The 21,163-nt window shown below is 55.5% G+C and overlaps 1 protein-coding gene across 18 annotated transcripts in view; it reads right to left on the bottom strand.

Moving 5' to 3' along the window:
* The window catches only part of TMEM94 (transmembrane protein 94), a 48,445-nt gene that overhangs the window by 7,224 nt on the left and 20,058 nt on the right, over window positions 1-21,163 (bottom strand). For 4 of the 18 annotated variants that reach the window (XM_033182154.1, XM_033182160.1, XM_033182155.1 and 1 more), the window contains exons 3-15: window positions 7,327-7,446; window positions 6,781-7,019; window positions 6,468-6,604; window positions 4,750-4,952; window positions 3,972-4,123; window positions 3,517-3,619; window positions 3,220-3,306; window positions 2,524-2,640; window positions 2,116-2,172; window positions 1,721-1,825; window positions 1,407-1,571; window positions 975-1,184; window positions 81-402 (exon numbers count right to left, since the gene is read on the bottom strand). In XM_033182154.1, coding sequence (XP_033038045.1) covers window positions 81-402; window positions 975-1,184; window positions 1,407-1,571; window positions 1,721-1,825; window positions 2,116-2,172; window positions 2,524-2,640; window positions 3,220-3,306; window positions 3,517-3,619; window positions 3,972-4,123; window positions 4,750-4,952; window positions 6,468-6,604; window positions 6,781-7,019; window positions 7,327-7,446 — 2,017 coding nt within the window. Of the gene's footprint in view, window positions 1-80; window positions 403-974; window positions 1,185-1,406; window positions 1,572-1,720; window positions 1,826-2,115; window positions 2,173-2,523; window positions 2,641-3,219; window positions 3,307-3,516; window positions 3,620-3,971; window positions 4,124-4,749; window positions 4,953-6,467; window positions 6,605-6,780; window positions 7,020-7,326; window positions 7,447-16,898; window positions 16,968-21,163 lie in introns of those variants that run through there. The other 14 variants (XM_033182171.1, XM_033182172.1, XM_033182166.1 and 11 more) reach the window with 11 other exon arrangements.

Below are 21,163 nucleotides of genomic sequence, written 5' to 3'. Positions count from 1 at the left end.
TAAGTCCCATGAGGAGTCGGTACTGGACCTCTTCTAGGAGGCGGGTCCAGCCAGCCATCCCCTGCCACAGGGGCCCATACCAATGAGGCGGGCAAGCTCGCAGAGGCCCCAGGGCACATGCACGGGCAGCACGGCACTGTGGCTCTCTTGCAGGGCGATGTTGCACAGGTGGTCGGAGAATCGGCACAGGCGCTCGGTGACGCTGGCATTACACAGATTCAGCAACACATTGAGGCCCAGGGGTTTGAGGGAGGTGAGGTGCAGCTGCCAGTTGGAGTCATCAAACTGGATGCAGGAGGGGTTCTGCTGGTCCTGGGACAGGCTCAGCATCTCCAGGTGGTAGTCACACACAAAGTCCTCTGCTTCGTAGGGGTCGCTCTCCATCCCGGGCTGGATCTGGGGGAAACATGGACGGGAGCCTCAGCCCTCCCGGGAGAGGGTGCGGGGAAGCCAGCACTGGCTCCGCCCACCTCCTAAGGCTGGGGAGGTCTCCTGCCCCTGAAATGCACCCTTCCCAAGAGAGAGCTCCTGCTCACTCTCTTCCACTCCCTTCCCTCCTGAAATCCGCTTCCTGTCCTTCTTGGGCTCCTGTCTGCTTCTGGGAACTATTAATATATCTCATGACACTGGCAGGAGCCAAAAAGAGGGGTGGCCAGACCAAAGAGGACACAGTTGAGGGATCTTTTGTGGCCAGGGAATATCTCTGAGAGGGAGCCCCGGCTGTGTGTGTTTGGAAGGTTCCAATAGGGACACCAGTGATTGCGACCACAAGAATGGAAGGGTGGGGGAGGCTCCGCCTACTTCGCAGCAGAGACTTAGGGAGGGCCTCAGGGGCCACTGGCCTAGGCTGGAGGTGCTGGGATGGAGGGCAGAGACGCCTGCTCTTTCAGACCCTGTGGTGCCAGGCTGGCCAGGGAGGCCAGGACGGCCTGTGGCTGAAGGCGTGGCTACCCCACGCCACCTCCTCCCCTCACCTTGCTGGGCTCTTCTTCGCCACCCTCGGTGTCCCTGCTGAAGCTCACGTTGGAGCCAGATGGGTGTTTGCTGCGGCCGTGCGCTTTGTGGTGTGAGTAGGGCTCGGGGGGCTTGGGAGCCTCGCCAGGCCAGTCGCCACGTTCCTGCTCGCTGGAAAGGTGCAGAGTGTTGTTCAGGGAACCAGCCAGGAGGGCGTCTCGTTCATGGGGCTGAAGAGAATGAGGAGCACAGGCTAGGACCAGTGGCTCCCATGGCCCGGGGAGGCAGGATGCTTCTAGGTCCCCTGGCTGCCTTGTCTTCACCTCACCTGCCCAGAAGCAGATCCTAATGGTGCTGAACCCTCCTTCGCCCTCCTAAACCTCACCCTCCCTGGCCAGGCTCCAAGGCTAAATAGCCTGGCCCAGAGTCGGGCCCATGGGAGCCGGCCGTACCTCCTCCTCTACCTCAGGATGGCAGAAGGAGCGGGTGGATAGGCCATCAGTGAGGTCCTCATGGCTGTTGTGAGGGGGCTCCACCTTCCCGCTGAAGAACAGTACAGTCTCTGGGCTGGGATTTGGCCATGACAGGATCCCCTGTTTGTCCACACAGCATAGGACCTGCATGGAAAGCGTGTGGGATAGGAAAGGAGCCTGGCATTGGCCCATCCTTCCCAGGGGCCACTCAAGCGGCAGGTGGGCAGCCCAGGCCCAGCCAGAGAGCAGGGCGGGCACAACAGGTGCCTCCTCCCCGCAAGGCCCACCCTCACCGTGACGGAGCCCAGGCTGTGCAGCAGGCTGGAACTGTGGCTCAGCGTTGGTGATGTCCCCCGGAGCACCCTCAGGAAGTGGCCCCAAATGCAGCGCAGCATTTCCTGGTGAGAGAGAGGAAGTCTGCAAGGCCATTTAGGGCTCGGCCTCATTTCCCTGGAGATGGCCTCTAGAGGGAAATACAGGGGAGCACCACGAAGTTGGGGTGGAGAGGCACTTCTCTAGGGCAGGGCGTGCACACATTATGGGAACAGGCCCAGATTATGTCCACATGTAACGGGTGGACGTGGGGCTCCAAGAGCCCGGTTGGAGGCTTTAAGGCCAAAAACAGGGGAGTCCCAGGGTTGTGGCTCTAGGGACCTGCAAGAGAAGCCATCCCGGGTCAGCGTTGTACCTGAGAGGAGACAGCCTCCGTATAGCTGCTGAGAGTGTCCTCTGAGAACTTAGCCAGCTGCACAGAGAGAGGGCGAGGTCCTCAGTGAGGAAAAAGCCGCCTTCACACAGGTCTCTCCAAGCTGGCAGAGGTGGGGCCCACACCAGCGGGGCTCCCAACCCCTTTGGTAAAGGGCCCGGGCCGTCCTGACTCCCCACCTGGTGGAAGCCAGGGTAGACTCTCACCCACACCCAGGGCCTGGCCTAGGGGCCCTCCTGGAATGGAGAGGGCCCGAGGCCTGGACAGCTGCCCAGGCTGACCAACACGCCGAGCCCAAAGTGAGGCTGGACTTCTGCCCCTGTCCTCTGGCGCCGCCAACTCCCTCTTTTTGTTCCTGTCACTTCCCCCAGACGCCTTGGAAGAACCTACCAGGGAGCTGGGTGAGGCCTTGCTCATCTGGGCCAGGACACGGGCCTCTCCACAAGCGGTTGCCAGAACCCAGAGGACTGGAAAGAGCAGGGGGAGGATGGGCAGGACGCCATTCACCTGGGAAGGAGCGGACCACACAGACGGCTCTTGAGCTCTGGGTCTGGGGAGGAGGGAAGGGAAGGGCTGCCCTGGCCCCACGGCCATTCCCTGGGCAGGAAGGGCCAGCTCTCTCGCAGCCAGGAATGGAAAAAAGGGAAAGAGGTGTTCTTTTTATTTTTTTGAGACGGAGTCTCGCTCTGTCGCCAGGCTGGAGTGCAGTGGCGTGATCTCGGCTCACTGCAACCTCCGCCTCTCAGGTTCAAGTGATTCTCCTACCTCAGCCACCTGAGTGGCTGGGACTACAGGTGCGCACTACCATGCCCAGCTAATTTTTATATTTTTAATAGAAACAGGGTTTCACCGTGTTGGCCAGGATGATCTCGATCTCTTGACCTCATGATCTGCCCGCCTCGGCCTCCCAAAGTGCTGAGATCACAGGCGTGAGTCCCCGTGCTTGGCTGGAAAGAGGTGTTCTTAACCTGAAGCTTAAGGGGACCTCTGGGCTGCAGAGAGGAAGGGGACAGCCCGGATACTAGGAGAAGAGCCAGCCCTGCAGGTCGGAGGGAAGCATGACAGAGAGCATGGGGCGGTCCTTGCCTGGAGCTGCAGGAGGGTGTACTGCCAGGAAGTGACCCCCGGGGCACTGAAGATGAAGCGCAGGGCATTGGTGATGAGGAAGCCGGCCTGTTGGGAACAGCAGAGGCACAGCCTTGACCCCGCCCCTCTAGAGCATCACAGGCACTGCTGTTTTCCTTCCTTTGCTATTCCACAGGCTGGCTCGCTCTGCGACCCTCTGCATTCACTCCTGCTCACGTGAGTGGCCCTGAGACTCCCCCGCCACGTCCAGCCCTCTCCTCTGCCCCATGCAGCCCCGCGCAGCCCTGCTGCACGCACCAGGACCACAGGCACAGCATAGTGTAGCATCACCGACTGCACTGTGAACCGCTCATTGTCCAGGGCAGTGACTGGTCGGGACAGGGCCATGTCCAGGCACCACCTGCAGAAAGAAGTGACTGTCAGTGTCACTTGGCAAAGAGGCCAGAAACCTCCAACTTGGGAGGATTCTGGGCTTCTCTGCCAGATACCGCTTCTTCAAGCACCGTGAGTCCTGCAGTTCCATGCTCTGCCCTGGCCCTAGCCCATGTTCACCTCCAGAGCTGTTCCCTCAGCGTAGAGATTGGGAGAGGGCACCACCCAGTCTAAGAATTCTCAAAGATGCTAAAGACAGGAGCCTAAGGAGATGCTGCTCTCACAAGAACCTCGAGAGGAATGGGACCTCTTCCTTGTCATCTCATCCCCCTCTTCATGGAAGGCACCAGGGGCAGCAGGAGGCGGGGCGGCACCCCTACCTGATGTTGCCAATCACAGGGGTCTCAAGGACACGGAAAAGCCGGTGCTGCTGGGGGCTCTGTGGCCCTCTCTCCACTTCTCCCCGGGGTGAGGGTGGAGGGGAGAAGGGGGGGAAGAGGTCTCCCGGCTCCAGGACAATGTGCTCATCATCCTGCAGGCAGCAAGTGGGAGAGCGGGGGCAATGAGAGGGTTCTATCAGAGGCCACTCTTCCTGGACAATTCAGCTAAGTACAGACATTCCCTGGGGTTAGGCGCCATCAGCCCAGAGTCCACTGGGGCAGGGCCTGTGGGACTAGACTCTTAGCGAGAATAAAGAACAGCATAGGGGGCTGGACGTGGTGACTCACACCTGTAATCCCAGCACTTTGGGAGGCTGAGGCAGGTGCATCACCTGAGGTCAGGAGTTCGAGACCAGCCTGGCCAACATGACGAAACCCTGTCTCTACCAAAAAATACAAAAATTAGCCAGGTGAGGTGTGGTGGCGCACGCCTGTAATCCCAGCTACTCAGGAGGCTGAGGTGGGAGAATCACTTGAACCCAGGAGGCAGAGGCTTCAGTGAGCTAAGATCGTGCCACTGTACTCCAGCCTGGGCGACAGGGTGAGACCCTTTCTCAAAAAAAAAAAAACAGTAGGGTGGAGGAAGATGTCCCAGAGCCTCTGCCAAAAAGCCAGTGAGCTGGCCAGGAAGCTTCAGGACGAAGTCTGAGGACCCTCCCATTATTGTCTGTGGATGCTCCCACCGCATTTCCAGGGGAGAAGGAAAGCCTCAAGTTACCTTGATCCCCCTCAGAGAAGCAAACGATTCCTGGCCAGGCCTCAAAGCTATGATGTCTCCTTCAACCAGCAGGCTGACTGGCAGGTTGACCAGGTGTCCATCTCTGTAGGCCCAGTGCAGGGACCAGGATGGTGCAAAGGGCATGTGGAGGTCTGGATACATGGCACTGGGCCACTGGATCTCCCTGCCATCCCTGAGGGCATCTGAGGGGAATGGAAAGAGGGAAACAACCCTCTCGGCCATGACCTTGCACCCCAGTCAGATACAGCAGCACCTCTGGAGCACTGTCTGCCCACTTCCTCTCCCAGGAGGTCCATGGCAAACCCCTCCACTCGTTCCAACACTTCCCTGCTTTCAAGGACGCCTCCCTTGTAAAGCCCTACCTGGCCACTCCAGCCCCAGAGCCTCTACCTCCTCTCAACACCTGGAGCTGTCATTCTTTGTACCCCCATCCCATTCAGATACACTTCACAAACATTGCAGAGGGTCTGTGAGAGGTGCAAGGTGGAGACAACAACATGGCTCCTCAAGGAGCCTCAACCCAGTGGGGCACATGAGACATATGGACAGATAACTCCAAACAAGGCAAACACGGCTAAGCATTAACAAAGATCCCTGTGCTGCAGGAGTCCGGAAGAGGGAGCAAACTGATTTGCTGGGGCGATCAGAGATGTCTTCCTGGAAGAGGAATTACTGGGGATGGGCCTAGAAGAATGGGTGAGATTTTGTCAGCTGGAGATGAGTGAGGGAGAAGCTCACCAGCAGAGAACAGTGGAGAGAGGCACAGAGGCAGAGGCTGATAGACAGCGGGCCTAGGACTGGTGAGTAGTTTTAATGTAAGAATGAGGAGGAAGAGAAGAGGCTGGAGAGGAAGGTGGGCCTGTGTGGGAAGCTCTGGGAGGCCATGTGTGCCTCTGGGATGGCTTCCATAAGCAAGAGGGAGCCACTGATGCTCCTGGGCAGGAGACGAAGCTCTGGAAAGCAGGGCCCGTCTTTTGCCATCAGCATTGCACTCCCAGTGCCTGGCACATGGTTGCAATCAACCATCTCAGAATGAAAGGACAAACTCTCACTTGGCATCTAAATGTCCACTACCCAGTTCTGTTAGGGAAAGTCTCATGAGCGGGTGCTGCTTCTCCCACAGCACCTGCCCTGGACATGCCCCTGGACAGCAGGAGCCACCGTCCCTCAAAAGAGCGTCAACAACCCTCAATCCGCAGCCAAGCTGCATAAACACCGCCTGAATGAAAGGCCAAGCAGAAATCCAAGCAACTCCCTTCCCTTTTGGAACTGGGCTGCTCCATCTCAGGCTCCCAGCCCCCTACCCCACCGCAATTCCTGCAGGTATCTCTGCCCACCTCCCCATGTCTCCCAGCACAGTACACCAGACAAGATGGACTTGAACAAGAAAACTTCAACCATCCTCCTGCCACGTGAGAGGTCTTCCCTGTTAGTTTCCCAACACGAGCCAGCCCGCAGGCCCACCTGCCACCGTTGGCCTTCCTGCCTGCCCAGCCTCTGCCTGGGCACCCACCACCATCCCACAGCTCTCACTGCCCTGCTCAAAAGAGGGTGGGCATCCTTCTAACTCCCCAGATGACAGCAGCCCCTGCAAGGCCACAGGCAACCCGTCTGTGCTGGGGTGCAGGAGGGAAGCCCTCAGGGCTTTGATATGTCCGGTCCTCTTTTCCCACCAATATTCCTACCCTTGACCTCACCTTGGATTTGGTCAATGATCCCTCGCAGCCTCCGCTCTACCTCCCGACGCTTCAGCCGGTCTTGCCGCCCAATGAGCACAAGGTTGAGAAGCAGCAACAGGAACAAGGCCGAGGCGTTCACCAGCCCCACCCCACGGCTGGCAGGAGGAAAGAGAGGGGCACCCACAGGGAGTGAGGGCTTGCCCACCGAGCAGCCCCTGGGCCACAGCTCCCTCCCACCCCAGTCCCTTGTGGAAAGTGTCCTGTTCTGGTGCCCTGACACCAGCTAGGCCTCTGACCCCAGTCAAGGGACTGAGGAGGTTCCCTTACATACCAGGAGCAGCTTGGGGGTGACAGCCCCCCTTGGAGCCCTGGCCGTCCCAGGTGTTGCAGCAGGACGGACAGCACAGCTGGAAAGGTTGGGGAGCAGCCTCTGGGTGCATACCTCCCAGCCGGCTGGCCCCCACAGCAGCCCAGCAGCAGCAGCACAGCCAGTAGCATGAGTGAGGCCCCCGGCCAGTGGAAGCAGGAGCAGCGGTTACTGTGGTGGAGGAAGCTGCTTCTCCACACCTCCTGGGAAGGGACAGTGAGGGGACAATGTCCCACTCCAATCTGGCCGCCTCCCCCAGCACCCTCCCCAGCCCTCATGACCGCCTTGGTCCCCTCCCTTTGACCTTGGCTGGCCTCCATCCTGTTGGGCTCCTGCAGCAAGCAGGCTCAGGAGCCACTCTGAGGGGAACCCTGGCTTCTTTCTGACATTTCATGAGGCCTCAGTTGGGTCACACCATCCAGGGTGACAGTGCATCAGAGTCCTGAGAAGGGGCCTCCCACTTCCCTGCCATCTCAGCCGGGCCCTGGTGGTCCCGAGAAAAAGCTTCACCTTCCAGGTCAGACACTTCTTCCGCTCCCTGAGATGTCCTTCCAGCACTGCCTCCAGCTGCTCCTTCAGGACGCTGAGGGCCTTCCGTGTGGTCAGGCCCAGGGCCGAGGGAGGCTCGCCCTACAGGCAAGCAGGAGGCGTTGGGCGTCACTGCCAGGCCGAGGCTGTGCAAGGCACGCGGGCCCCAACCCTCCCCTTCCCTGGCCCTTCATCCTTCCCCTCCTCTGGGATCCTCACATCTCTTCCCCTACCAGCTCTGGCCCCTCAAGTTGTGACCATGTCCATCTCCACTAAATTATAAACTGTTCAAGTGCACAGCCTCCTACCCTACTCTTTACAGCCAAGTTAAAAGGCCGGGCGCGGTGGCTCAAGCCTATAATCCCAGCACTTTGGGAGGCCGAGACGGGCGGATCACGAGGTCAGGAGATCGAGACCATCCTGGCTAACACGGTGAAACCCCGTCTCTGCTAAAAATACAAAAAATACAAAAAAACAAAACAACTTTTTCTTTTATTCCATGTTCCCCAACTCACTTTCCCCACTGCTACCAGCGAGCTCCCTGCCCACCCAGCCTGTGCTCACCACTGATCCCCCAATTTATTGCAAGGGGGCCAGCCTTTGATTGTATGGACAATTTAATTTTTTTTTTAGATGGAGTCTTGCTTAGTCTCCTAGGCTGGAGTGCAGTGGCGTGATCTTGGCTCACTACAACCTCTGCCTCCTGGGTTCCAGTGATTCTCCCGCCTCAGCCTCCTGAGTAGCTGGGATTACAGGCGCACATCACCACGCCTGGCTAATTTTCTGTATTTTTAGCGGAGACGAGGTTTCGTCATGTTGGTCAGGCTGGTCTTGAACTCCTGACCTCAAGTGATCTGCCCACCTTGGCCTCCCAAAGTGCTGGGATTACTGGCCTAAGCCACCACGCCTGGCCTAAAATATATCTGTTTTTAATTGGAGAGAGGGAAACTAACATAGAGATGCTATCTTTTGGCCCGGCGTGGTGGCTCACGCCAGTAATCCCAGCACTTTGGGAGGAGGATCACTTGGGCCCAGGAGGTCAAAGTTGTGGTGAGCTGTGATTGTGCCACTGCACTTAACAGCCTAAATGACAAAATGAGACCCTGTCTCAAAAAACAACAACAAAAAGAGATGCTAGCATTTCATTGTTCCTAGGAAAGACATGAAGGAAAAAACCTACAAACTCTGTGAGTGACGGAGGGAGGGAAAAAGGGGGCAGGGAAGGAAAAAACCCACCATCTTCTGTAACTACCATGTCATGAAAGAGAGGATATTGTAACACTAAAATATTAGAAAAAAGGCAGCTATTCCCAGGGCAGGACTATGCAGAGGCACACTCCCATCTCACCAAGGATGAGTGGGACACGGTGTGGACGGGGTAGACCCCGACGACGCAGGGACCAACCACATCATCTTAGGCGACATTGTGGCCCAGCCTCTCCCTGTCAGGACTCCCCCATTCCTGGCTTCTCTCCTGTTTTCTCCTTTGACTGTTCTTCCCCATCCGTCTACCCCACAGGCCACCTAGGACACGTTACCAACCTCTGTAGGTTTCCAGAGCAACCTCATCCACAGTCATGGATCACGTGCCACCAACAAGCCTACAACTCCTATTTTACTTCAAGTCTGTCCATTACCCTGAATGTGGATCCGTCTGCTCAATGGGCCTATAGCTGCTTTACAGGGACCTAGGAGTCAATATGTCCAAAAACCTGAACTCGGGCCAAACATGGTGGCTCACGCCTATAATCCCAGCACTTTGGGAGGCTGAGACAGGTGGATCACTTGAGGTCAGGCGTTTGAGACCAGCCTGGCCAGTCCAACATGGTGAAACCCCGTCTCTACTAAAAACACAAAAATTAGCTAGGCATGGTGGTGCATGCCTGTAATCCCAGCTGCTTGGGTGGCTGAGGCATAAGAATCACTTGAACCTGGGAGGCAGAGGTTGCAGTGAGCCAAGATCACACCACTGCACTCCAGCCTGGGTGACAGGGCCAGACTCTGTCTCAAAAAAACAAAAAGGCCGGGCGCGGTGGCTCAAGCCTGTAATCCCAGCACTTTGGGAGGCCGAGACGGGCGGATCACGAGGTCAGGAGATCGAGACCATCCTGGCTAACACGGTGAAACCCCGTCTCTGCTAAAAATAGAAAAAATTAGCTGGGCGAGGTGGCGGGCGCCTGTAGTCCCAGCTACTCCGGAGGCTGAGGCGGGAGAAGGGCGTGAACCCGGGAGGGGGAGCTTGCAGTGAGCTGAGATCCGGCCACTGCATTCCAGCCTGGGCAACAGAGCAAGACTCCGTCTCAAAAAAAAAAAAAAAGAAGCCAGGCGTGGTGGCTCACGCCTATAATCCCAGCATTTTGGGAGGCCGAGGTGGGCGGATCACCTGAGGTCGGGAGTTCGAGACCAGCCTGACCAACATGGAGAAACCCCATCTCTACTAAAAATACAAAAAATTAGCTGGGTGTGGTGGTACATGCCTGTTATCCCGGCTACTCAGGAGGCTGAGGCAGGAGAATCACTTAAACCCGGGAGGTGGCGGTTGCGGTAAGCCGAGGTCACACCATTGCACTCCAGCCTAGGCAACAAGAGTGAAACTCTGTCTCAAAAAAACAAAAAACAAAAAACTGGAACTTGCCACCTGGCTCTACTGCCAGAGTCACCTTTCCTCCCATAGTGACTGTCTCACCCAATCACCTCTAGAACATTCCAAACCCTGGCCTTATGCTTGCCCAAATTCTACTCCACGCTGTCTCTAACTTTTCCAAACCCACTGGAACACCTTGGCCAGTGCAGGGCATGCCTGATTGGTCAAATGACCTATTTACCCTTAAAATCAAGTCCAATTCTTGCGTGTGCTCCTGGAGGCCCTTCAGATGTGCCAGCCTCTCTGGCCTCCTTTCCTGCTCCTCCTGGCGCGAGCCGAGCCCCTCCAGCTCATGTTCATATACTTGATGTGTTTCTCAGCCAGAAACACGTGCCCCACCCCAAACAACTCTTGCTTCTCCTTCAAGACTCAGCTCAAACATCACCTCCTCTGGGACATTTTCCCAAAACCCAGGGCTGCACTTCAGGGGAGGTTTACATGTCAGTGGTGTCCTGGGCAACCTGGCCTGCAGCCTGCACCTTACAGAACTGTAATCACAGATTGACACGCCTTGCTGTCCTGCCAGACTGCAAATTCCTTAAAAACAGGCTCTGAATTCTTCCATTTCCACACACTCTCACCATCCAACTGCTAAGACAGTGCATGGCACACACAGGCTCAATGAATACTTGCTGAATGAATGAATGCAATGATCCCAATGAAACAGCAACAGGAACAACTTGAGGCATTCCGCAGCTTAGTCAACGCTTCACCTTAATTGGGACTGTCAGCCCAAAATCTGTAGCTGAGACACCATAGCTTTTAAAAATGTGGATGTCTAGGCCCCACTCCGGACCTACCGAACCAAAATTTCTGAGGATAAAGGGAATCCCATTATATATATACACACACACACATACGTATACACACACATATATATACACACACACATATATATACACACACACATATATACACATATATATACACACACAAATACACACACACACACACCACACACACACACACACCACACACACACACACATATATATATATATATATTTTTTTTTTTTAATTGAGACAGGGTCTTGCTCTGCTGCCCAGGCTGGATGCAGTGCCATGGACATGCATCCATCCTCTCAGGCTCCAGCGATCTTCCTGCCTCAGCCTACGGAGTGGCTGGGACTACATCCAGCTAATTTTCTTTGCTTTTTTTTTTTTTTCTTTTTTGAGACGGAGTCTCACTCTGTCACCCAGGGTGGAGTACAATGGCACAATCTCGGCTCACTGCAACCTCTGCCTCCTGGGTTCAAGAAATTCTCCTGCCTCAGCCTCCCAAGTAGCTGGGACTACAGGCACACGCTGCTACGCCCGGCTAATTTTTTTTTGTATTTTAGTAGAAATGGAGTTTCACCATGTTGCCTAGGCTTGTCTCGAACTCCTGAGCTCAGGCAATCTGCCCGCCTCGGCCTCCCAAACTGCTAGGATTACAGGTGTGAGCCACTGCGCCTGGCCCTTTGCATTTTTTTTTGTAGAGATGGGGCCTCGATATGTTGCCCAGGCTGGTCTTGAACTCCTGACCTCAAGCAATCCTCCCTCCTCAGCCTGCTAAAGTGCTCTGATTATAGGCGTTAGCCACCACAACCCAGCTCTGAGGCCTTGGGACAAAGAAGAGCCCCATGGAGGGCAGCACCTGAAGGAGAAGTGAGTCTTTCCAGGGCCACCTGAGAAGCATCCATGTGAGCTTCCATCCGGAAAACCTTCTGAGCAAGCAGAGCAAATCCCTAGACCTCAGGCACCAGGAAAGGGATTTTGGGCAGCCATGGAGGAGGCTCGGCCACAGGCTGTGGGGCTGGTGACCCTGGTTGCCTCGTCTCACTGCCCTCCCTGCCCCCTATGCTGCTGCCCACAGTTCTGTCTCCCAGAGTCCTGCCCTGGCTGTGCCCTCTAGCCTTCTGGACTTACTCCTTCCTGCCCGTCTCCACACACCCGCTCCTCGGCAACTTAGCCTCAGCCCTGGCAGGGTGCACATCCCATAACTAAGAGTGGCTGCTGGGCACGGGGGTGCTGTCCCCCTGCCGCAGGATGCAACCAAGTGGAGCCCCCAGTGCTGGCCTGAGGGACAGGGCCTGGCTTCCAAAGTGGGCCTGGCCCCAGGATTCCCCAGCTCCCTTGCCTAAATCTCCCCTAATCCTGCTCTCCACAGTGGCTTTGGGGGATTAGAAAGATAAGAGCTGCCTCTTCCCAGAGGGGATAAACTGGTTATTTCAGCTCAGAGAGAAATGGCCTTCCGGGCGGGGGCCTCACATCCCCACATGGGTAAATACTGTGCTCCAACGCACCCACCCCACTTTGGCAAGGATCTTGAGGCCTTCCAAAGAAGCCATGGGCCAGAGCAAATGAATGCCTGTACCTGTCCTACTGCCTCCCGGAGCTCCTGACATGGAGGGAAGGAAAGCTTAAGGGAGGGTTGTAAGGGAGGAAGAGAAACAGGAAGAGGAGACCATAGGCCTTCTCCTGTCTGTGGGCATAGATGTCTGCTCCTTCCACCCCAGGGAAGAAGAGCATCTAGGAGACAGATGCTGTACACAGAGACCCCAGGCCTCCAGTGCCTTCCCCTCAGGCTCAGCCTTCTGAGCTTCCTCACCACAGAGATGGATGTGAGTGTTCCCAGGACAGAATGACCCATGCCTGGGCCTGGCCTCCAGACATGATCAAGTGAGAAAATATTGGAGGCAGGAAGAGCTGGCCTGCAGAGGGGGAAGGCTGTCCACCCAAGACATGGAGACTGGGAGGGAGAAAGAGAGGAAGGACCGGGCAACTGTACACGGCTGGGAAGATGCTCGGCCTAGAATGAGGACCACACTCAGGAGGGTGACAATTTCCAGCAAGGCAGAGAAAAGGCTAAGAGGAGTAGTCAGAGAACCAGGGAGGTGTCCCTCCTCTGGTCAGGCCTGAAGATCTTAGACATTCATTGATTCCCGTGAGCCACATGGTAGTTGTCCTGACACCCGCTGCCTCATTCCAAGCAGCCAGGACCTCCTCACCCAGCCTGGCCAACATCTGCTCTCTTGCTGTCTCTACCCCAGGTACCTTGAAGCTGTGCTCTGCTCCCCTCCAGGTGTGGGAGGTATGGGCCAGAGGGTAGCAGATGCTCCCGGGCAGGGCACCTACAGAGCTGTCTGTGTGCATCTCCCCCGCATGTTATGTCTGGCCAGGGACACCAGCTCCAGACGGGTGATTAAAGACAGCATAGTAGAGGAAAAATAAGCCATTCTGTAATTACATGCCGCCCAAAGGAAGCGCTTGCCCGCACAGGCCAGCACTGCGGTGAGGACCCAGCGTTCTGGGCCAGGCTGCTCTTTGCGGCCTTCAACTGAGCTTACCCAACTGCCCAGACGTTCACCTCCCTCTCCAGCAGGGGGTCTGAGTTAAGGGTCAAGTCACTGCTCTCTCTTGCTCGTATTTTTTTTTTTTTTTTTGAGACGGAGTCTTGCTCTGTTGCCCAGGCTGGAGTGCAGTGGCTGGATCTCAGCTCACTGCAAGCTCCGCCTCCCGGGTTTAGGCCATTCTCCCGCCTCAGCCTCCGGAGTAGCTGGGACTACAGGCGCCCGCCACCTCGCCCGGCTAGTTTTTTGTATTTTTAGTAGAGACGGGGTTTCACCATGTTAGCCAGGATGGTCTCGATCTCCTGACCTCGTGATCCGCCCGTCTCGGCCTCCCAAAGTGCTGGGATTACAGGCTTGAGCCACCGCACCCGGCCTCTTGCTCGTATTTTTTTTTCCTTTGCGACAGGGTCTTGCTCTGTTGCCCAGGATGGATGCAGTACAATGGCACAATCTTGGCTCCCTGCAGCCCCCACCTCCTGGGCTCAAGCAATTCTCCCACCTCAGTTTCCAAGCAGCTGAGACCACAGATGTGTACCACCATGCCCAGCTAGGGATTTTTTTAGTGTGTTTTTGAGACGGTCTCACTCCTGTCGCCCAGGTTGGAATGTAGTGGTGCCATCAGAGCTCACTGTAGCCTTGACTTCCCAGGCTCAGGTAATTCTCCCACCTCAGCCTTCCAAGTAGCTGGGACTATAGGTGATGCCAAGACACCCAGCTAATTTTTTATATTTTTAGTAGAGATGGTGCTTCGCCATGTTGCCCAGGCTGGTCTTGAGCTTCTGCATTCAACCAATCCTCCCACCTCCCATAGTGCTGGGATTACAGGCGTGAACCACCATGCCTGGCCTGCTTTCTTACTCATTGTACCTCAGCTTTGACCTGTGACATAAGAGCAGAAGACCTTCATACTTTTGGAAGGAAGCTCAGAATGGGTTGGTGGGTGATTGGGCTCTGCCAGCCTTTCCCAAAGCATGGAGTTAGGCTGGGTACCCAATGTGCCTAGGCACCAATGGCAGGGCATAGCAAAGGAACAGGCACAGTTCTTATTATCTGAGAAACAGAAATCCAGGTTGACACCCACAAGCTGAGGTCGCCTTTTCTTGACTCCTGGGGCCAAGATGGCTGAGAAAAAATCTAACTTGGCCTTAAGTACCCAAAGGTGACATGAGATTCTCAGAGCTTCCCACATACTAAAAACTCCCACCACGCCAAGGAGAAGGGAGGCCCTGCTTCTCAAATTACACGGATGCTTTTCAGGCAGCACTAACCCCATTCCACTGTTTTCACTGCTCAGGCTTAACCGGAGCAAGAGGAGAAAATAACACGGCTCTGAGGAAGTCCTAACTCAGGAGAGGCAGGCAGCAAACGCCCATCACAGGCTTGCTCTCTGTGTTCTTTTTTTTTTTTTTGAGACAGAGTCTCGCTCTGTCGCCCAGGCTGGAGTGCAGTGGCGCGATCTCGGCTCACTGCAAGCTCTGCCTCCAGGGTTCACATCATTCTCCTGCCTCAGCCTCCCAAGTAGCTGGGACTACAGGCGCCCGCCGCCACGCCCGGCTAATTTTTTGCATTTTTAGTAGAGACGGGGTTTCACCGTGTTAGCCAGGATGGTCTCGATCTCCTGACCTCGTGATCCGCCTGCCTCGACCTCCCAAAGTGCTGGGATTACTGGCGTGAGCCACCGCGCCTGGCCAGCTCTCTGTGTTCTATCATCAAAGGGGGATGCTGGCAGGGCGTGGGGATTTGGAGGAACAGCAGGGTGGTGAAAGAATTCTATCTATCCATCAAATCAGAACCACAAGGAGTCTGCCACTGAACAGGCCCAGCTCTGGAGGTCTGAAGCTGAGCACCTGGATAGACTAAGGCACTTTGGAGAGCTGACACACCTGAGCTCTCCTGTGCCGCTTCCATCAGGTTTATCAGGTGACCCAGAGCCCGAAACCCCCAAGCCCCAGGCCCTCTCCCCTTTCCTTTTTTTCTTTTTCTTTTTCTTTTTTTTTAAGATGGAGTTGGCCAGGTGCGGTGGCTCACGCCTGTAATCCTAGCACTTTGGGAGGTTGAGACAGGCAGATCAGATCACGAGGTCAGGAGATCGAGACTATCCTGACTCACAGAGTGAAACCCCGTCTCTACTAAAAATACAAAAAATTAGCCAGGCATTGTGGCAGGCGCCTGTATTCCCAGCTACTTGGGAGGCTGAGGCAGGAGAATGGCATAAACCCGGAAGGCGCAGCTTGCAGTGAACCAAGATTCCACCACTGCACTCCAGCCTGGGCGACAGAGCAAGACTCCATCTCAAAAAAAAAAGAAAAAAAAAAAAAATGGAGTCTCGCTCTGTTGCCCAGGCTGGAGTGCAGTGGTGCAATGGCTCACCACAACCTCCACCTCCTGGGTTCAAGCGATTCTCCTGCCTCAGCCTCCACAGTAGCTGGGACTAAAGGCATGCGCCACCACGTCCAGCTAAGTTTTGTATTTTTAGTAAAGACAGGGTTTCACTATGTTGGCCAGGCTGGTCTCGAACTCCTGACCTCGTGATCCGCTCACCTCGGCCTCCCAAAGTGCTGGGAATTCAGGTATAAGCCACTGCGCCCGGCCGCCCTGTCCCCTTTCAGAGCTCCTGCATGGCGTTCTGGGCACAGCAGCTGCTCTCCTTTCTACTCCAGCTGTCTCAGGAGCAACAGAATCAAGGTCCCCTAGGCTCAGGTAGACAGGTTAGGAATTTAGACTTTGACCTTCAGCCTTGACAATAGCAGATAACTACTAATTAGAACTGGCTGGCTGGGCATGTTGGCTCATGCCTGTAACCCCAACACTTTGGGAGGCCGAGGCGGGTGGATCGCTTGAGCCCAGGAGTTCGAGACCAGCTGGACAACATAGTGAAACTCCATCTCAAGCCTGGCCCCCTCTCTGGGTCCCCACTATTGTCGTCAGTGCAGGTATGGAAGGGACACAAAGCTGGACTCCACACAATGCCCGAATCACAGAAGCAGAGATTCAGCCACTACACACTCTTCTGAGTTGAGCCAGACACAGATGGACTCTGTCTGCAGCCAGGCAAATCAGAGCCTCCAGCGGAGCTGCTTCCTCCTCTTCCTGGCTCATGCTGACCTTAACACTTTCACCCACATTCTTCCCCACCTCCTGTAGCCATCAGGACCTAGGAAAAAATCTTCCCCACCCTGTTGGCTCTTGTCTTAGTTCCCCACATGGTTCTTCATTGTGCCTTCAAAATGCCTTCATTGGCCCTGAGGAGGGATGGCATCCTGGCCCTGAGCTACTGTCACCTGTGCATGGAAACCCAGGTCCTCACATGCCTTGGCAGGGTATCCCCTGGGAGGCTTGGGTCCAGTCCTGCTCTGGGTGACTTGGGCACCTGGCTGGCAGGTCCCCAGGCACACTGGCCTTCTGGCTGTCATTCCCAGTCCCCTCCCCAGGTCCCGGCTACCCATGCTCATTCAAGCAGCCTCCCATTTTGCATTGTCTTCAGGACGCTCACGGCAACCGCTAACCCAAAGACTCCCACACAAAGCAGAGAACACAGCATTTTAAAGAGAAGCATAAAAGCCCCGCTAGCATACTCACTTTGTTGCCTTTGCCCTGATGGGGCATCCATAGCTCTGCCTGCTTAAAGAGCATGGGCCAGAGCCTGAGCCACAAGCAGTCAGCTGCAAGAACTTCCAACACCTCCCTCAAAGCGGGGAGGGTGAAGAGAGAGAGAGCAAGAAGAGGAGAGAAGAGATGGAGACAGCTGAGAGTGTGTGAGCAAGGAGCCGGGTGCTGCGGAGAATCGGCGCAGCAGAGCAGAGCTTCAATCTGCTGATTAATTCCGCCTATTTCTAGTCACGCTGCAGATTCAGGGAGGGAGGAGGAGGCAGCAGCCCTGGAAGGGCGGGAGGGAGGGGAGGAGAGGAAAGAGAAGGAGGGAGGAAACAGGAGCATTGAGAAGAGAAAGTTTGTCCGATACGCTGCCAGATGCAGGAGCTTGGCCTGCTCTTCAGAGGAGGCCACTGCGGGGTAAGCTGAGGGGCGCCATGCAGCTAGGATATGGACAGACAGAGGGACAGATGGAGGAGAGCCTGCCCCTGTCCCAGAAACCTGAAGACTACTGCCAGTATCAAGGGGAACCCTGGGACACACAAATCCCAGCTCTCTTCCCAAACTACCTGTCCTTTGTCCCCAAGTCACTGGGTGAGCCCATCATCCACAAGAACCCCCCAAATCACATGACGACTCCCCAGCACGGAGCCAAGCCAACAGCCCTTTCCATAGTTACAGCTGCAGGAAGGAGGGGAGGGGGACTTGTGAGTTATTAATAGCAGCACATCCTGTGTGGAGGGGGACGGGATGGACTGGCCTCTGAGAAGACTCAAGCAGTGACTTCTAGAAAGGCAAAGCCCAAGGCCAGGCAGCTGGTAGAAGGAAGGATCCAGTAGGGAGGGAAGAGCCAGCCCAAAGGGCCTCTGAAGACTCCAACACCTTCCTGCCAGGTAGCATGGACACCCTAACAGCCACGCAGGGAAGAGCTGGGCCAGCAGTCAGTGATGCCCCAATACATTCAGACACACCTGCCCAAGTGCTGCTGGGCCCATGAGGCTGCCCAGGAATGCCCAGGCCCTGCATCCCTGAGGCAGAGAGGAGGCCAGATACCTGAAGCTCCTGCCTCAGCACGTGCCAGAGCATCAGGCAGAGTCTAAGTCAGTCGTGGCTCCAGGGGCATCATTCAGGGACCGCGAGTTTGACATACAGGATGCTCACAGCACAGACACCCTGGGTGAAGGAGGGGCCAAGGCATGAGGAGTGGATGGGACACTTCTCTGCCTAAAGCCTTCCTTATAATGGGGTTACACGGCCGGGCGCAGTGGCTCAAGCCTGTAATCCCTGCACTTTGGGAGGCCGAGACGGGCGGATCACGAGGTCAGGAGATCGAGACCATCCTGGCTAATACAGTGAAACCCCGTCTCTACCAAAAAATATAAAAAACTAGCTGGGCGAGGTGGCGGGCGCCTGTAGTCCCAGCTACTCGGGAGGCTGAGGCAGGAGAATGGCGTAAACCCGGGAGGCGGAGCTTGCGGTGAGCTGAGATCCGGCCACTGCACTCCAGCCCGGGCGATAGAGCAAGACTCTGTCTCAAAAAAAAGAAAGATAATGGGGTTACACACCCTAGGGGAGAGGAAACAGTCTCACAGGAAACAGTCTCACAGAAACAGTCTCACAGGAAACAGTCTCACAGGAAACAGTCTCACAGGAAACAGTCTCACAGAGCTGGAGAGTGTGAGCTGGAGCCTGAGCATGTTTCTCCAGGGCCCTCCGTTTCCTAGACGACACCATCTCAAGCTGCAGGGAAGAAGGAGCCTCAGCAGCCCAAGCCAGACTCCCCATTCCCTTTCATGAGCGCAGCTCCCTGTGGGGCCCCCAAACAGAGTGCTGAGTGAGAACAGAAGGGAGGGCCCAGGCAGTCCAGAGGTTAAGAACAGGAAGACTCCATGGAGAGCAGGAAAGGTTGGCAGTGGGGGTCAGCTTCCATGCCAGCCACTGTGAGGATGCTGCTGCTCTGCAATTTGGCTGTAGCCAAAGAGAAAGACTCCTGTCCCCTCTCTCCTGTTCCTGAGGCGCTGCTTGGGTGGGAGCTACAAGTCCGCAAACACTATCCCTTCTGTGTGACAGGCCCCAGAAAGAACAGCACACAGGGACTAGCCTACCTGCTGTGCAGACCCCAGTGCAGCCCTCTCTGGGCCCTGCCTCCCTTCCTACGCTGCCTACCTCAGCAAATGGAGAAGGGAGCCCTGCACCCAAGCAGCAGAAACCCAGGCTGTCACTGCTACAGCAGGGCCACTGTGGGCTGGAGGACTGGGGACAGGGGTGAGGGCTTTGAAGGAGACAGAACTGATGGATCAGAAGCAGAGAATTATCTCTGAGCCAAACCGCTCGTGGGCTAAGCCAGGGGATGACCCTCTTACCATCAATGACCACTATGCCAGCCCCTGCAAAGCCTACTCCTCCAAGACACCTTCTGATCTGTTGTTGTTGTTTTTTTTTTTTTTTAGAGATTCTGCTCTGTCCCCCAGGCTGGAGTGCAGTGGTGTGATCCCAATCTTGGCTCACTGCAACCTCCGCCTCCCGGGTTCAAGAGATTCTCCTGCCCCAGCCTCCCAAATAGCTGGGATTACAGGCACACACTACCATGCCCGGCTAATTTTTGTATTTTTGGTAGAGACAGGGTTTCATCATGTTGGCCAGGGTGGTCTCAAACTCCTGACCTCAGGTGATCCACCTGCCTTGGCCTCCCAAAGTGCTGGGATTACAGGCATGAAACACCGTACCCGGCTGAGATCATCTTTATAAGTCCATTTATACAACTCACAAGTTACCTCAGCTAGAGGCCCTACTAGGTCCTATTACTTTACTGCTTGTACTATCCATTTTGTTTGTTGTTGTTCTGAGACAGAGTCTTGTTCTGTTGCCCAGGCTGGAGTGCAGCAGTTCAATCTCTGCTCACTGCAACCTCTGCCTCCTGGGTTCAAGCGATTCTCCTGCCTCAGCCTCCCAAGTAGCTGGCATTAGTGGCACGCGCCACCACGCCCAGCTAATTTTTGTATTTTTAGTAGAGACGGGGTTTTACCATGTTGGCCAGGCAGGTCTCGAACCCCTGGTCTCAAATGATCTGCCTACCTCGGCCTCCCAAAGTGCTGGGATTACAGACGTGAGCCACTGCGCCCGGCCTGTTTGTACTATCACTTCTGCTACAGACAATAAGCCTCTCTAAGCCAGGGGCCACCTCCCTGGTGCCTAAAGCTCTGCCAACCCAAAGCTGCCATTCCATAGTATGGTGACTGCCAGTGATGACTGACGATGCTTTCCAGCTCAGGGCTCACCTATCCAGAAAGAGAAGGAGGACAAAGAGAAACCCTCCAGGAAAAATGGCCCCTGAGAACTATCCAGCTGGGTCCTCAAGTCTTCTCCCTCAGGCTGGAGAGAGAAGCCAGCCCCTCGATACAGAACTTTATTTCTCCCATACACTAGGCACTAGTGTTCAGTGGTTCTGGCTGGAACCAGAAGACAATACCATCCTCTGTTTTGGGGGCATTCAGCCTCACCCAGGCAGGCCACCGCTTTACATAACAGCAGAGCCTCTGGGGATGTGCTCCTTGGAACTGAGCAGCGCAGAACCCTTGTGGCTGTTTGCAGGGGATGACCCTCTTACCATCAATGACCACTATGCCAGCCCCTCCAAAGCCTACTCCTCCAAGACACCTTCTGATCTTATTCCCAGCTAGGAGAGAGGCAAGTGTAGCTTTCCATCTGTGCCAATCACTGCTAGGGTGGATCTCTGCTGAGCACCCAGAGGTGGCTGTGAACAGGAGGCCAAGCACACCTGCTTCAAGTTCAATTCCAGAAGCCTATTGCACAGCTGGTCCAGAGACACAGGAGGCCTGGAGCTGAACAGGAAGCAGTCAGCCAGCCTGGTGCCAGCAGAGGCCCAGGGAGTGAGACCACAGCCCCCTCTCCAGACCTTCCCAAGATCTCCCTGGAAGGAAGATCACTATTCAGAAGTTCAGGTCAATAAATATGTACTAAGCCCTTGCTACATGCCAGGCTCGGTGCTGTGAGCTAGGGATATTGAGATGAATGGAAGAGATGAGTTATTTCAATAGAATAGTGAGTACAATGGTGGAGGTACTCTGAATGCTGAAAGGAAGGACCTTTGGAAGAAAGGAAGACTTAAGTGGAAAAGATGATACCAAAACTGGGTCTTGAAGGAAGAACAGAAGTTTCCAGGAAAAGGGGTGGGAAGTGTTTTAGAGGTAATTACTAGAGCTTAAGTCAAAGCAGGGAGGCTAGGAACACCA

This window comes from Trachypithecus francoisi, unplaced genomic scaffold, assembly GCF_009764315.1.
Source record: "Trachypithecus francoisi isolate TF-2019V2 unplaced genomic scaffold, Tfra_2.0 Lachesis_group20, whole genome shotgun sequence".
NCBI classification, from domain to species: Eukaryota; Metazoa; Chordata; class Mammalia; order Primates; family Cercopithecidae; genus Trachypithecus; species Trachypithecus francoisi.
Note: the sequence above shows the minus strand (reverse complement) of the source record. Positions and strands in the feature narration are given on the sequence as shown.